Source organism: Lampetra planeri, chromosome 26 (assembly GCF_965212315.1).
Source record: "Lampetra planeri chromosome 26, kcLamPlan1.2.h2, whole genome shotgun sequence".
Classification (NCBI taxonomy): Eukaryota; Metazoa; Chordata; class Hyperoartia; order Petromyzontiformes; family Petromyzontidae; genus Lampetra; species Lampetra planeri.
Genome location: NC_136132.1, coordinates 9,085,892 through 9,103,336, shown reverse-complemented (window position 1 = coordinate 9,103,336; position 17,445 = coordinate 9,085,892). Strand labels below are relative to the sequence as shown.

General features: G+C 43.7%; 1 protein-coding gene across 4 annotated transcripts; it reads right to left on the bottom strand.

Moving 5' to 3' along the window:
- Nucleotides 1–647: 647 nt before the first annotated feature.
- On the bottom strand, nucleotides 648–17,371 carry PRIMPOL (primase and DNA directed polymerase). Of its 4 annotated transcripts, none has more exons than XM_078606690.1 (13): nucleotides 16,419–17,371; nucleotides 13,188–13,458; nucleotides 12,522–12,637; nucleotides 11,892–12,024; nucleotides 11,529–11,676; nucleotides 10,205–10,747; nucleotides 8,354–8,609; nucleotides 6,825–6,925; nucleotides 5,228–5,311; nucleotides 4,971–5,079; nucleotides 3,407–3,489; nucleotides 2,358–2,403; nucleotides 648–1,766 (listed from the first exon to the last, which is right to left on the bottom strand). In XM_078606690.1, the coding sequence occupies exons 2-13, from the start codon at nucleotides 13,389–13,391 to the stop codon at nucleotides 1,643–1,645; spliced, it is 1,947 nt and encodes a 648-aa protein (XP_078462816.1). In that variant the 5' UTR covers nucleotides 13,392–13,458; nucleotides 16,419–17,371; the 3' UTR covers nucleotides 648–1,642. The 4 variants fall into 4 exon arrangements, with proteins under 4 accessions (XP_078462816.1, XP_078462813.1, XP_078462814.1 ...); XM_078606687.1 differs by having other exon boundaries at nucleotides 648–1,763; nucleotides 2,357–2,403; nucleotides 16,419–17,367; XM_078606688.1 differs by lacking the exon at nucleotides 3,407–3,489 and having other exon boundaries at nucleotides 1,710–1,763; nucleotides 2,357–2,403; nucleotides 16,419–17,370.
- Between the last annotated feature and the right edge of the window lie 74 nt (nucleotides 17,372–17,445).

Here is a 17,445-nt window from a genome sequence, read left to right as displayed (position 1 = left end):
AGGATTTTAAATTAGATGTTCGTCCTGTGGTGAATGTGAACTGCAATCTTTTCATCTCGTAAGCGACTGCTCACCGTGCCACGCTTACACCGACGCAGGGAAGAAAATACAACCCAACAACTCCTGATGCCCATGGATGGATTACTACTCACAGTTATGTTTTGCCAGTTGCTTTTCAAATGCTGTACGAAAGGGGGAGCACATCCTTGACCGGCTCATGTAACCGAATCTGCCATTGGCACATGGCGGATGACTTTGAATGACCCTGAGTATCATGTATCGTTTTCAAGAGGGTCCTGGCAAGTTTTTGCAGCAGGTGATGATTGGTGTTTATTCCAAATGAGTAATTTGCGGGCAATTTGTAATGTCGACTACGACCCCCGCACGCAATGGCCTACTCTTGCAAATAACTTCACAGAATCTTTAATGTCCGGTCAGGCAGATGGTGAATATTTTTCTGGTTACTACACCCGCAGTATTAATCAGGGCAGCTGCTGGATTCCAACCGTGAACCTCTGCAATAAGCAGATAACACTCGACAGCTGGGTCATGTGATTGCCCCCCTAAATGCCATCGTACCATAATCCGTAACAGTCCAGTATATACGGTACAATAAACATTTAAATGATTTAAAACTGTACAACCTAAACCAAAAACATAATTTTAATAAAAAAAATGCATGTAAATGTATAGCAAACAGCGGACAAATGCGTAAACATGTTCAAACAGTAAATTCAACTGCGAATTCAGCTTATTAATATTTCAAGACATTGTTGTAACCTATTTATTCACTAAATATGGAACATATCAGGTACAAATGACACAAGCGTCACAGTAGACTGTGTGCGGTTTATCCGATTTGTGGTTTAACCGCGCACCTTAGATTTTAACAAATTAATAACTCATGGATTTTCCCTCGAGCCTAAATTAATAATCCAAACACGGTTATACATTGTTTTTCTTGGAAATGTTTATTACAAGTCACGTGCTTAAACCGAACAAATATGTGCTCTGGTTAATCCGAAATCCACGTGAACACCTACAGTACAGTAGTTGCATACCTTTACGACTGGGCAGATTTTGATTGGTGTGGTCCTGCTACCCACTTAGTGAACTAACTCTTACTCTTTGGTTCTTTGGGTAAAGTTACGTAGGTATAAAAAATAAAATACACTTATTTTATATTTAAAAAAAAATAGATTTAAAATACTGTAAATAGATTTTATTTTTTATACCTACGTGACTTTACCGAAAGAACCAAAGATTATGGATCCCTGCAGTCACGAAAACTTCAAATTTAGATTGAGACAACCCTTCTGCGCGGGAGCAGGAAAGTGTTGTCCACCGAGCACCCGCATTGATAGTTAGTATTCGTTCTAAGTCGATAGAGTAACAATCAAAATCGTCAGTTGCCTCATTTTGAGTGATTTATCCGATCAATAATTTTGTGAGTTTTAATCCATGAAACTGGGCGACTTAAACATAATTTATACCTATATTAGTGTTTTTGGCATAGAGATCGCAGAAAATAGATATTTTTTGATTATCCGCAATTTTGAATTATCCGGAGCCGTCCTACCCGTCATTAGCGTGGAAAATCGAGTCTACTGTATTTACATCACACAAACGCTAGACGTTATGTCTACATTTCCACGTGGGTGTCTTCCACGGTGGTTGTCACTGTGTCTGTCTGGTTCTGTGTGTGGCCTTCTCCATCAACTTCTTTATCTCCAGCTTCTCCAGGAAAATTGTCAAACCTATCGCTGTTTTTTGGGAAAATAACACGGACATAATTATTATTACATTTAACAAGCGGTAAAATGGCCACAAATGAAAATAATATTTTAAAATAAACAAAACAAACATTTGAAACTGAAAAACAAAAATGACAATGTCCAAAACAAAATGACCATTTCTGTCGGCCTCAGGTTATAAATCTAGTTCTGTAGTCAGATTCTGATCTTATAACCATATGGAATTCCCTCTAGATAGTTCTAACAATGCGGTGCCTTGTTGACTTCGTTCCACACAAGGAGACAATCACACGTACATATTTTGTAAACTTGCTCCATGAGCTGGAGCATTGCTTCTGCAAGACAATGCCCCCAGCCCCAGCTGACACGGCAGAGTGAGATGCCCAGGCCGGTGCTGTCAAGGATTGCCATTTGGAGGAGCTCCTGCATCTTCTCCAGGCCTGGCACCCAGATTGAAGGAGCATCTAAAAACTTAACTTGATAAGGGAAGCAACACCAACGTGCCTAAGGAAGAACGTCATTTATGCAGATTTCTCATGGGCAAACCAAAGCTAACAATGTAGTGCTTTGCTACTATGGCAAATGCCATTAAATATACTTACTCGAGAGAGAATGCATTTGGGGAGGCACTCTTGAGGAAGAGGATAGTCTGAAAACAATAAACAAACCTATTTATGTTTGCATGTTACTGAATACAAACATCCCAATTATGAAAACATACATGCAAATTGCTCCATTGGAATTCCACACAGCAACATGCCCCCTTACTGCGAAAACTTGACAGTACCCTCCATAAAAAGTTGAGACTTATTCCAGGGTAAGCAAGCGTAATAATAAAATAATTTTACGGATTTCTTGACTCCGTAGCTTTGTTATTCAATTATTCTAAATGGCTTCATAAATCAGCTGCAATGATACGTCTTCAAGGGTTATACAATCTCAACTACATTACCCAGTTTGCCTTTGCATACTATTATTAACATGCTTCCTGCTAAAAGTGGACAAGCATTAAATTGTACTGCTAAAGTTAGGTAAGAGTATAAATGATAATTATCTTACATTATCCATTAAAATTGTAATTTAAGAGGCAGTAATAGGTGATGACAGCACTGCATTGTTAGTGTCGGTTATGAATTTAAACATTTATTAACAGTGCAGGCCTTAAAGGCCCTAAATGTCAAGCAACCACCAATAAACGTCGATATCCAAATCGTAATAGGTGTTTGGGTTCGATCGCTTGAGGACAATGTGTGTCACAAAAACCGAAGTGTTAAATTCACCTTCAAAGTTGCACTGGATAACATGTTTAGGATGAATTGAGCAAGGTTATTTATTATAGGAGCTTGGGGAAAATGGGCGATGGGAGGGAATTTCAAATGGAGCAATGCGAGGAAAAAAGCACAGAGACCAAATCCTCAACGTGGGTGAAAGAAGTGAAGTTGAGGGGAACAGTAATCATCGGAGTAGCCATACAACAGTGATGAGGCACAGACACATCAAAGTATACAACGCAATGAGTTGAAAACATTTACAACTTCTTACAATAAAGTTTAATTTTTTTTATAAAGCTTTAAATCGAAATTTAATTTTATATTTGAATGTCATCACAAGGAGATACACTTTATATCTACTTAGGATTAAAACAAACTCACTTTGAGAGCGGAAATTTATTGCCCTGCATTCCTGGTCGTGGCACTTCTGGTAGAAAATCCCCTGATGTAGGTCCACAAAGTAGCTGCATGAGCAGAGAATTCGATAACATTCAATTTTACTTGTCTGAATTTCTGAAATTAAAATCTTGGCTTATTACCCTAACAGAGGACCGTGTTGCCAATCGTGTCAAGCGACAGCGTATTTTACAAACGTAGCCAGGTGGTGGTGGCTATACACGTGGGCTGTTATCCAGCAGTGTGGAGGCGAGGGTTTGTGGATAGCACAAATCTGAAACTTCCTTCCCGTGGGTGTGAAGGTGCCAATACCCTGGCTCCTCAGAAGGTAGTACAGCAAGTGGCCTAATCTCCATCTGTTTCCATCTGTACGTGGATAAAGTGTTGCTTCCTCACGGGTGTGGGTTTTCTCTGGGCGCCAGGGTTTTCTCCCACTTGTATACTCATTAATTGGCTGAATGCACCTTCAAATAAAAACCCAATGCAGGACTCAACTGAAAAAGAGTCCAACGACTCAGTGTGGCTTTCCTGAATTATATAAGCAAATTATTATCAACAGCATTTCGTTTTAACTGGGGTAAAATATACAAGTAAAATGTCACATGGAAGCATATCAACATTGTAGTGTCTGAACTCTTTGGTTTTTTCGGTAAAGTCACGTAGGTACCGAAAGAACCAAAGAGTATGGATCCCTGCAGTCACGAAAACTTCTAATTTAGATTGCGCTGTCTGAAGTTAAAGAGATGCAGGAGAAAATCTCAAGAGATGTTTCTGGGGAATGAATAACAGTGGAGTATTGTTCACCAGATGCACCACAGTGAGAAGTTGTTCGCCCTGTTAGCACTGTGGAGTGTCCCCGAGTTTCCACTTGTGCACAGGCTATCTGCGGCGTCCACATGATGTTGTGATGCGGTTCGTTTCCATCAATCAATGTGGCCGAGGGATCGGAGGAGGGCAATTCACCTCTACCAGTGACGGTGAACACTGGTATCACAACATGTGTGGTAATGGTTGACCATACACCAAGACATGCCTAATGTGCAGTAGAATGTAGTTGTGTACACAATATGGAATGGAATAAGCAAGCAGACAATATGCCTCCTTCCAATATCTGTCCTTACACATAAAAAGTAAGTTTCTTTAAGACACCCCATGCCTTCTAGCAGTGCATAATTTCAGCAGCATTGGTTCAACACAAGCAAATGCTGGATTGGTTATCTATTTCGTATCTCATCATCAGTTAGGTTTTTTCCTGAACCAATGCTCTATGTATGTTGAAATTCTTTTGCACCGTACATAGCCAACCATGCTAATCGGAGGTGCGGGGGAAGGACAATAAATTAAACACAAAGCAGTTCTAAAAAAAAAATTTGATTTAAAATGATTGTGAAATACCAGATGTTAGATATGGATCCTAGTTCGACACAAAACTATATACCATGTAATTATAATAATAGCGTCATTGTGGAGAATATAAGTAACAATATAAATATGCAAACAATACGCCTGCTTCACATTTGTCATGGGCTTGGTGGCTGGCAATGCTTACCAGGTGTTGTTTCTGCGGTGAGCTCGTCCCACATTCTCACACCACCGGTTCTTGGTTGCCTCGTAAACAAGCAGTCCGGTGCCTTCATAAAACTTCCAGCACCGTAAATCTGGTAACAGCCACAAAGGCAATATCCAAAAATTAACGATTGCAGAGCACCTGGGTTAACGTGTGGTGGATCCACCCAAGATGAGCTCTTGTGTTTTGCATACAAATCTCACGTATGACATAGCTTCGAGTGTTTCAAGTGGTCCCACCTCCTTGGACTCCTCCCTTGTTGAGCTGTGACCGTATGTACGCATCAATTTCTGGGAATGGAGACGCCTGGTATCCAGTAACCACTGAGCAAAAAAAACAAAATAATGTCAGAGCGAAATCTGGAAAGCATTAGAAACAATGATGTAAAAGAATGTAAAAACAATGTTTTTTCTTTAGATTGTTTTAATTCTTCAACCAACTGCATTCACATTGTGCTGTTGCCATTGTAATATTCGTAAATTAACATGTGAATCTCTCAGCAATCGCATCACCACACTGAGTAAAAACCCCACAATAAATAAAACGCAGCTCATTACACCGCAGATTCGGATACTCATCAGGTAAGTCATGTCCCTCGAAAAATCTCCTGCCTCATTTCGATTTAAAGCTTTCGTGACTGCAGGGATTCATATTCTTGGTTCATCATGATGATGATGATTGCTTTTGTTGCAATCGAAACGTCGTGAGAATTTTATTGTTTTATTTTTATTATTTCCCTTCTACGTGACTTTGCCGAAATAACCAAGAATATTAATCTCCTGCCTCCCCTCTCCATTGGTCATGAAGCAGACAGCCATCGACACACACCCCCGGCCCTCTCTCTTGGTTGCGAGCGCAGTTGGGTAAACAGATGCGAAGACACACAGACAAAGATCCCCCATATAGCCTTAACAGACTGTAGGGGCAAGTGCTGTTAGCGAGCACCTATGAAGGCCGGAACGGTACACGAGGGGGTGGGTGTCCAGCACCACGCCCGACCGCCTTTGTCTCCCCAGTGGCAATGTTTACACACCGCACCAGGTACTCATTTGATGCTGAGTCGACCTAGGGGAGGGCCCGGGACCGGTTCAGATAATCGTCACTGGTGTTGGCCGTGAGCGGGAATCGAACCCGGGTCGCCAGGTTCATAGTGCAGCGCGCTAACCGTTCCACTACCACACACAGTGACACAGACACGTATTTTACACGACAATACGAGTCGCTTATAACACGGGTATTATTCAAGTCCCCCGTTGCCCACGTTATGTCGGGATTTTACTGTATATATAAAAACACACTTTGCTTAATAATGAATATATACTGGCTCTGTGGCCCCTATGTATCCCATGAAGGTACTTGGGACATTACTGATACCAACAGGAAGCGTAGAAGTACACGCTGCTGGCAAACACAATTATGTTTAGATATCCATTGTCTCATCTCAAATTCACTTGTCTAATGATGGCCCACTATACAACACAGTTAAGACTTCTTGTGGATTATTAATAAAGACAATAGTAATACTTTAACATACAGGCTTTCACAACCAATTTTGATTCATATTAGATTTTTTGGTTCAGGTCGAGTAAATAAAGTGTGTTGTAAACCCTCGTTTACCAGACACAACCTGAAGTTGCCATGTGAACAATTTGTAACAATGGTACGACTATCCCTTGTGACAATGAGGCAGAATGACAGAAAGGAATTAATACGGGCTTAATCAAAATCAGACACACGTTCTGATACGTTGTGCCCAGCCACTAACTAGCGAATCAGCATTTTCAGAATCGTCCTATAAAGCAAAAAGTACACATCAGCTCAAAGAGTTTAACTCACGTTTGGCGTCACCGTGAGCATTGTTTGCAGCGAAGGTGTTTGTCCTGTGAGTGCCCATGGGAGAACCGAGGCAGCTCAGCACGCGAAGGCCTGGGGTTCGTCTATCGCATTCACATGCAAAGGTTCGCACACGCACACACATGAGGTGATGTGGCCCAACGGTAGCGTGTTCGCCGTATGTTGCAGAGGTTTTCTGGTCAATTCCGGCAGACTGCCCACAGTGGACGTTAGAGAACGCGTAATATAATTCAAAATAAATAGGCCATTGTCTGCCGGCATCACGGTCCGAATTCGAGATACAATTACCTGCAAATTACTCAAGTAGGTTTACACATAGTAATTATGGCCCCATACTGACAAACTTATGCCCGGTGCCAAGATCCTTTGTGCCAGGACAGCTGGCACTTGGGGTGCCTATCGGATTGTTTGAGATGAGATATGATGTAAAGCACTTTGAATTGCTGAATCATTTAAGCAACACCATATACATGAACAAAAATTATCCTTACACAATTCGTATACAGATGACATGGGTGTTTATACGCAACAATAATGCACGCAAATATCAAAACGTATCTATTCAGAATAACACTGGAACATAGATGCATATAGAGAACAATAATACATTAAAACATACAGAATGACAGTGCATCTCTGTGCTCGACTGAACACATGGCAGTCCTCATCTGCCCTGTGTCGTCGTGATTTTTATTTTATTTTTATTAATTTTTTTTACCTACGTGACTTTACCGAAAAAACCTAAGAATAGTGCTCATCTGCATTGGTGGCTCTGAGCCGGTGATGGATATTACACATTCTTACAAAAGCATCAAAATCAGCAGAACTATTTACTAAACATTGATACATAAATTAAATCTCAATTGAGGAATGATCCCTTCATTTTTTTTCTTAAAAAATTGAGACAAAGCCCACATTCAGAATGAGAGACCCATTAGCCTATTACCACACATGTATAGAGTGTTTATAAAGACCACAGATAATTGAATAGACAGAGGCCAACCAGCCATGTAAATCAACTGGATTTAGAAAATACGTTTTCTACCATTGACTACTTACATACTATCACTCAGATTCAAGAAAATACAAATGAATATCTAATACCACGATTGCATGTTTTTTGTAGATTGAGGCATTTGATTTAGTGGAAACCAATCCAGTCATCCAAGGTCTTACAAACCAAAGCCTTCATAAAAAATATTTAGATATTATCAAAGCCATTTATAAAGATAGCCCAGCTACACTGAGATTGTGTGAACTAATAAAAAACACTCCAATATAGGCAGACAATTGTGTAGTCAGCATGGAATAACCAGAAATAAAAATGTTGATATTTTATAAGATTACTTTTTAAAATAAACTTTCATTTTAAATAACCTTTATTTTAATGAAGATTTAATTTCCAGCATATTAAAAGTTTATTTAAAGAGAATTTTAAAAAAACCCATCAGGCAACCTATACATCCACAACCACTGCACCCACTGGTCATATGTTAAGATGTCAGACTCACTCGACATTGGTGATAAGTGAAGCCAAAAAAATCTTCTCCTGCAGCCCCAAGTGCTTCTTGGCCTCCAAGGACCACGCAGGCCTTCCGGAAGCTCTGGTTGTCCCCGTGGACTGCAGTGCCTCTCTGGCTCTATGGACCCCCCATGCAGGGAGTCTTTGGGCTACATAACTGTCATCTGGAGCCAGTCGCAGTGGGACAAGCACTCCTGCCTTTGATGAGCCATACAATCGGAAGTTCCTGTTCTTGGTGTATACACCTGTATGGCAAGAACACATGCCTTTGTGTAAGACTTCACACTACATTCTGTACAAGAAATCATATGGAACAAGGCAAACAGCTCATCTAGACAAAGATGAAAGTAAATAAAAAGATGCACCAAATGTATTTTATAATGGGATAAAAATGTGGTTGATGGGATGTGTAAAATAAACTTTTATTTTATAATTAGAGGGACAGATATGTAAATTAGGCATACTATAATTATTTATTTTGTAACTTATAGTCATGTAGGGAGTCCAATTGAGTCACGGACGTTGTTCTTTAGAGGCAACATCAACACGTAACACAAAGGGGTAACTCTGCCCCTTCACCAGATGGCCACCCAGCTAACTACCCTATACGGAGGAGTTACAGCTACGAAGGGTCTGACCCTCACTCCGGTCCCAACCACGTGTTGATGCCTGTAGAGCTTCCAGCTTGTAGGACGTAGAGCTTCAGCTTGTACAATGCAGCGACCCCAGTCCCTCTCAGGGACCCACCTTATATCCCCCTGGGTCGGGGCTGCTCCGCCCTTGGCCCCGCTCGCCTTCGAGCGTTCCAGCTCTCTCTCGATCCCTCTCGAGAGCTCTCGCCGGACACGTGATCACCCCCTAGCCCCCCCACCTGGGGACCTCTCTGTGGACACTCCGGATCACGTGTCTACAGGGTCAACCAGAGTGCCATGGCCCGGGGCAACCCTGCCCCTGGGCTGACACTCTCCCACTTCCCCTTATGGGAGCCCGCACTACGCGCTATGCAAGGTGCCCGTGCTAACCCAGTGCACACCAAGCCCCGCTAGGGCTAGTACTACACCCGCCTACGGGGTGTACGCGATGACAGTGCATCGCGCACCACAGCCCTCTCGGGCCGGCACCATACAGTGACATTCCTGATGTCACTACAGTCCTGCCAACCACTAATGATCATTTTGTGTTATATATTATGAAGTTTCATGTCAAACTAGGGCCCATAGAGAACAAAAAGGGTCCTTGCCTATAAAAATCCTGCAGTTCATCAAAATTGGCTCAAGAAAGCCTGACTCGGTTGATGAGACACTGGATGTTAAAGCTGATCCTGAGTTTGCTGGTGTTTAACCATTACTACTGAAACTATGCACTCCTAGAAGGCCATGTGACCGTTGGAATCTGTAAAAATGTATTTTATATATCGTCCGATGGGTAATTTTGCTGGACATTGGTCTGAAAAGTCACAGTCTAATGCATTAAATATATATTTTATGCAGACAGATTAATTAACAGACGGTTCATTTAAAGAATCTCGCCAGATGGCTCGGCAGTAAACCGAGCGGCCCTCAATCGGAATGTTACGAGTTAAAATCCTGGTTGGGGGATGACTCAGCCCACCATCCCTACAGGGACGATACAATGAGTACTGTACCATCTTGTGAGGAAGTCAATAGTGGTTGTCCTATGGATGGACTCTCTCCAATCATAGGAATATGGACTTTCATCCACTGGCTCAGGGCTGTAAACAGCAAATGAACACTCCTTTTATCCTCATTTGAGCAGGAAATCACCTTGATTTTTTATTTCACAACTGTAGATTAATATCGAGTTCACTCAGGCTTCTTACCTAGGTCAACAGCCAGGGTGAGTTGTCCGGTTTTGTCTTTCACAACCAAAGCCTCCAGAAGATATTGCCAGGTTGCTCTGTAATCCAAGATATCCCACAGTGACCTTTTCTCAGGTCCTGATGTCCCTTGATCTTGAGGGTGATACCATGTTGCAGAACAGTCCAGGGTCATCTCTCCTGCCTTGGTGAACTGAGTGTTTGTGTGATCACGCAGGGTTCCTGTGCACTCCCCATTGCTCTTCGACTCCTGATCATTTTCAGAACCACAGAGTGAAGACTCTTGGTCGAACTCCCTCTTCCAGTTCTCAGTCCATGATTCATTAGAGTCGGTATCATCCCACAGTGTTTTGTGAGATTCTAGGATATCCAATTGTTCTTTGATCTCAAACTCTCCCTGAAGCCTCTGGGAGAATGTGGATTCTGCAATATGTGGCACTGCTGGACTTTCACTCGGACACACAGAATGGGCTTCTGCGACACCTTGCAGTGTAATGTTGCAAATTTTATCAGCAAGCGGCTTGAATATTTTTCGGACAAAGTTTCCTGAATATTGGGTGATGGGTTATGAAAGATACGTTAAAATACAAACACATAATGCTTTAAACATATATTGTATACATATACTAGAACAAGGACGTTGAATAGCTTGTGCAGTCTCCTTGGTCATAGGGTGATTTTGTTGAACAAATGGAAGTAAGTAGATCGTGTGTAGCAACTGGTATGTGTGGCAACAGCACGTGTAAGGACATATTATTATTATTGTACCATCTTCCCCCACAGTTAAATTACAGGATTGGGGGTTTCCTCGCCTGCCTGTGACAGTAGTTATTCTTTTGTGTTTATAATTAAATCTGTTTGTGATTTCTAGAGCTTTAGGAGATGTTGTTTTGTGAAAGGCACTCATAAAATAATCATTATAACGGCAGGACACAGAGTTCATTCAAGTTTTTACTTGAGGATGTGGCTCAGTAACTTTTAATATGTAAGGGGTTTCTAAAACCATGCTAAATGCAGGACAGGGTATATCCAGTCACATGTTTTCAGCAAACTACTGCATTGGACAATGGGTATCATAAACAAACAGTTTTGCCTCATTCACATTGTGTTCCGTCACGACACAGCAGGTCAAATTTCTTATCTTTACGCGCGAATATGCCAAATGATTTAGTTTTTATCGTGTATAGTTTAAAATTTACATTATATCAACGCGATATGTATATCTAAAGAAGAAAAATCTTCAAAGAAATATCTGTATTTTTACAATGACGATTGTGTCTGGTACTTTTGGCTACGGCAATGTGTGCACTCAGCAGTGTGAACGTGCCGGCTTGCAGGTTGTCCTGAAAAGCTGCACCAGGGATGTGGAACAGCAAGTGCCGGCTGAACTTGCTGGCTGAGCTGGAGTCCAGAGATAGCACATCTCCCATCGTGCAAGCCAGCCCGTAGCACGCTTGAATACATGCACAGACATACTGCCCACAAGCACACGTGTCAACCTGGGTGGTGATATAGCCCAGCAGGAGGTTTATTGCAAGGCTAAACCTTTACCTTTTTCACCTGCTGCTTTAACCACAGCCATGTGGAATTCACACTGGTCCTAAGACAGGAATCATCTCGTGAGACCCTGACCCCTCATGCACCTTCAATACCTCAATCTGTGAAGGGTGCAGACCTATGGGCTACTCACCTTAATGAGAGTGGCTGTTAAGCTACCCCCATCCAGGTCAGGGTTGCTCTCCCGTGAGAACTCCACATCAAAATACAAGTGACACGTGCTGCCCTCTGGGATCACCTCGTAGTAATGCGCCTGGTGTGATGCCCTACAGGAACACGCCACCAATCACAATCACTCCCAGTCAACCTAATTGCTCAATAAAGGTCTCTCCGTGTTGGCGAGAGGGGACGCAGTGCGCTTCTTCTCTAATCCAGGTAATGACTGCATCTGCGCCATCACTAATCTGTCAACTCCCTGCCCCTTTTCAAGTTCAGGCTCAAGACCTTCCTCTTCTGCCTATGGCCAGCAATTTATTCCCTCAGAAAGAAATCTAGCATACCAATTTAGGATACAGTATTTAAGTCGTGCACACCTGTGCAAAATAGCATACATTTCTATTTTGGGTTTTGAAAGAGTGCATGTAAAAAATATAAGCGTTGTCGTCCTGCTTTTTAAACATCATGCACAGTGGAAATTCAATCTAGGAAGTGCCAATTGGCAGTATGATTGGAGAGTTGTCTGCTAAAAGTGTCTACAGGATAACATATCTGGTGCAGTTCATAACAAGTACTGTGCAACAGTGTACACCGAGGACATTCGTACCTTCCACTGCAGTACACATGATAGTAATGCCAAAACTCGGAGTAGGATGTGACCAGGAAGGTTCTTGTACCTGTGGTCGCTTGGTTAGGACGCTCAAATGCGAACGTGTGTACCTCCTGGACACACACACACACAATGCAACCCATACTCATATGTACCGGATTTCAAAATATATTTTATTTTCAAAAAGGTAAAGTAGAACAGCTGACAACAAATCTTCTTGGTTCTTTCGGTAAAGTCACGTAGAAGGGAAATAATAAAATAATAAAAATAAAACATAAAATAATTCTCACGACGTTTCAGCCACAACGCAAGCAGCCGTCCTCAGGTGAAGAACAGGTCTGTCGGGAAGACAGCGTCTTCAGACGCTGTCTTGCGTTGTGGCCGAAACGTCGTGATAATTATTTTATTAGGTTTTATTTTTATTATTTTATTATTTTCCTTCTACGTGACTTTACCAAAAGAACCAAGAAGATGAATCCCTGCAGTCACGAAAGCTTTAAATCGAAATCTGACAACAAATGTTTACATTTGCACGTAAACACCAAAAACAATTTCGGTTTAATCCATGGAATTATACTATGGGGAAACTCTCCTGGTCTCTTTGGTTGCACGCGTTGAACACCAGAAAGGGGCGTCGTGAGGGCTCGTGACGCCGCTCCTTACCTGAGCTGGGGCGGCGCTGCGTGCCAACTGCAGCGCGTCCGCCTGCCGGTGGAAGAGGCTCCACACATGCGGGGGGAGGTCTGGCGTCGACAGTCGGGGCCGGTAAGGGGCGACGGTGAGAGGCCGCTTGCTGAAGATGCGCTCCCGCAGCGACACGCGCTCTAGCAGCTGGGCCCAGCGCGCCCGGCCCCTGTTGGCACTCATCTGCCTGACACTCAGCGAGTCTCTGCAGCCCCCTTGCAGCAGCCCCCTCGCAGCAGCAGTAGTGCAACTGGGGAATGAACAGCGATATGTGTATTTATACATGTGCGCACACATTACGGACTTAACACGTTATTTGACGACACTGACATTGGCAGTGGTGCCACAACGCACAAAAAACTGCACACATTAATCAATAACAATGCCCTAAAAGGAAAGGTAAAAAAAAAAGCAATGCTTCAGACAATCACCCTTCTGCATAGCATGCAAAATGTGTGTTATGAAGCCTTGTTGGCAACTAGAAACAGAACTCTTGGAAACAGTTAAAAATAACTTGTGACCGTGATAAGGGCACCGCGCTGTACTTGAACTCTGCACGAATAAAACATGAGGAAGACGTCACTGCAGATTTAAGACTGCACTCACTATGGCTGTAATGCCTGGCAACTCCTCTGGAACCTAGGTGCCTCAAAACCAACAGACTGCCAAAAACCACAGCGAATCAGAATATTTATTTATACTGAAGGAATTGGACGAGCTATAAATCTCGTTTTCACAGATGTGCACCCATAGAATGCTGACAGCATCACATACCTCCTGGCTTTGACATTCCTGCTCCAAGACACCTGTTACCTGTTTAACAATTCACCGTATAAGAACTTCAACAGGCCGATGCATACGTCTCCATGAATGGAAAAGACAAGCCACACTAGTTCGACTGTGATCATGCGACCCAAATTATGTACCACGTAATAAACCACTGTAATGCGTTGCTCTTACAAAGGAACAGCACGACACGAATCCTCCTGAAGCCCTCTCGTGGCCAGCAGACCTTTTTTGTTGCGGTTACACCCGATTCAAGAGCCGAATGGCTCACAGGGCTATACCAAATAAATGAAACTGAAAAAACTGAAAGACCTCATGACGGCACTCTTAGCTCCTGGGAATATTGCAATATGCAAGAATAGCATCTGTCAACCCCTTATCAGTCCTACTTTATTACAGCTCGATTCAGACTTTATTGGTCACCCCGTGCCACTATACATCTCGACGTTCACCCTACAAAGTCCCGTATTGTAACGGCTGTACGCCGTTTGGACCTGAAAACTAAATTTCCTTGTACAGGAATACGGTTAATCCGTATGGGTTGACAGGTATGGTGGAATAGTGCTATGAAGATGGGTCATTGTCCAAAAGGTCGCCTATTATATATTTTCCTTTCAATTTGATGAAGATTGACGAAAGCAAACACATTCCTGCGGAGGGAGCTGGCAGGAACGTTGGGTTGCTCGGTCAATGGCCAGGGTCAACGGCGGCGTGGTGTATTCCGCAAATCTGGCCGACTGTGAGGGTGGGCACAAGTCGGCGTGAGTAGGTTAAACGTTGAGTTTTATAAGGGCACCACGGGGTGACCAGCCCCTCCCTACCCAGCCACACCCCTTCCCACCCAGCCCCACCCCTCCCACCCTCCCCACCCAGCCCCTCCCTGCACGACGGACGGACACAATAATCCCCTGTGGGCTGGTGTAACCAGGTTCCTACCAGTATAACAAAACGTTGAGGTTGGTGGGGTGTACGGTCAGGGGCGCAACTATGGGGTTCGTGGCAGCGTTATGCGACGCACAGGGGCCCAGCCGACCACAAAGGGGACCCCCGAATCAACAGATAAACAAGCAAAACGTGTTAAGAAATTTGATTTAAAAATGTTAATTAAAATTTACCTACAGTCTACCATGGACCAGTACCGATTAACGCATCTGGCTACATCAATCGATCAGCATAAAGTTGCCCGATCAACTACCTCCTTTTGACGAAATCTTTGACCGATTGGCCACAATGAAAGCACAACGCATGCTAACTTAAGTATTGTCTCATTAAATATATTGATTATTGACGCTGTCACTGCGAGACTGTCTTCCTCAAAACCCAATACACGGTGCAACTACAATAGTAGGGTTCTAGCCCACATTATCGAAAACTATTTGTAAAAAATCTTGACTTAAATCTTTCGTGACTGTAGGAATTCATATTCTTTGGGTCTTTCGGTAAAGTCACGAAGTAACAACAACAAAAATAACCAAAAACTACGATCGCAACACAAGCAATCCTGGTGACGATTGCTTGTGTTGCGATCAAAACTTAGTAGTTTTTTTCGTTAAATAAATTGTTTCTACGTGACTTTACCCAAAGAATATAATTTTTTAAAATCCGTAGTTGTTTCAGTAGTGGGGGGGAGAGGGGGCCAATAGTCGCATCTTGCATAGCCCCCCAATTGAAATAAGTAGTTGCGTCGAAAGATGTTCAACATAAAGTACATCCATACCGTCCTTTAGATTACAGCAAAAACATAGAGCATTGGCAGTGATGTTGATTTACGCAAACCCGCACTTTAACAAGTTGTGTGCCGCGTGGTTGCTTACGAAGCGCTCCTGATGAGCTGACAAGTAGTAAGAGGCATGTGCCCATCGCATGTGTGCGTGGAGCCGCAGGTTAAACACAAGACAAAATAGCCGCCTCACCACCCCGATCAGCACACACATCACCACACACACACACACATCAACACACACACATCAACACACATCACCACACACGCACATCACCACACACACCATCACACACACCATCAGACACACCATCAGACACATCATCACACACATCATCACACACATCATCACACACATCACCACACACATCACCACACACACACATCACCACACACACACATCACCACACAACACCACACACATCACCACACACACATACATCACCACACACACATCACCACACACACACACACATCACCACACACATCACCACCACACACATCACCACACACACATCACCACACACACATCACCTCACACACCACCACATACACACACATCAACACACACACACCACCACACACATCACCACACACACACATCACCACACACACACATCACCACACACACACATTACCAACCACGCCTCAGCATCACTCACGATCACACCTCACCATCACTCTCCACCACACCTCGCCATTACCTCACCACCACTCAGTCTACTGTGTTACGGCGAAGAGACCGTGGAGGAGACGAGAGGGAGCCTGCAGAGAGAGAGAGAGGCGATGTGGAGACAACAGAGACCGTGGAAGAGACGAGAGGGAGCCTGCAGAGAGAGAGAGGCGATGTGGAGACCGCGGAGGGACCGCACAGAAGTTCGCGTTTCCCGCGCGTTTCTCTCGTCACGTGACCGGCGTGACCCCCCCCCGCTCCCCGAATCGATTCCACAATTCGCTCCGCGGAATCGAATCGCTCGCGAGAACTGCACTGAGGGGAGACGCAGTGCAGAGACGATGGTGACCTTTGGGATTGATGTCGGGGTAACAGAAACGTGAACGAAACCCTAGTTTTTCCCATCTGCCTTCTCAGTTGACGAATCGCGGAATTGCCGATTGCAGCTTTTGTCAAGAACGTAACCCCCTGCGACGTTCAAGGCTTCGGATGTATTCCAATATTTGAGTGCCACTTGTGACACATTTTGGACCTGTGCTTTGGCAACCGTTTTAAAATCTCAGCACAAGCAGTGCCACTGAAACGGTGCGAGAGATATATATAACACACACGGCTCCGAGTGGTGCCGACTGCCATATTAAGAGATGAGGCCCATGCTGACATAGGCTGGTTGACAAAGACACGCATGGGGTCAGATTTACGAGGTCGCATGGGGTCATCGTTCCGCTATTGATAGGCCCTCCACCCCCATTCCACCAGGTAAATCGTGCCGGGATTGGGCCCGGGGAATGACCACTTTGTAGGATGGAACCCTTCCCGAATTGCGGGGAGATCGTTACGTTTGGTTCAAGCACAAGTCTCGGGCTCTGGTGGTGGCTCAGGGCTGCAGAACGTCCGAGTCTCGCGCTCGGCGGCGCATGAACCTGAACAAATGTACTCTTAGGTTTTTTTCGGTAAAGTCACGTAGGGAAAATAATAATAATAAAATAATAAATCACGACGTTTCGGAGGCAACACAAGTCTCCGTCATCAGGTGGGACCGTCACAGCTAAATTTAC

Coding starts and splice junctions, on each gene's coding strand:
- PRIMPOL (XM_078606690.1), bottom strand. CDS start 13,391: ATGAGTGCCAACAGGGGCCGGGCGCGCTGGGCCCAGCTGCTAGAGCGC. Junction 12,638..13,187: donor GCAGCGCCGCCCCAGCTCAG/GTAAGGAGCGGC, acceptor GTGTGTGTCCAG/GAGGTACACACGTTCGCATT. Junction 1,767..2,357: donor CCCAAATGCATTCTCTCTCG/AGTAAGTATATT, acceptor TTTCCCAAAAAA/CAGCGATAGGTTTGACAATT.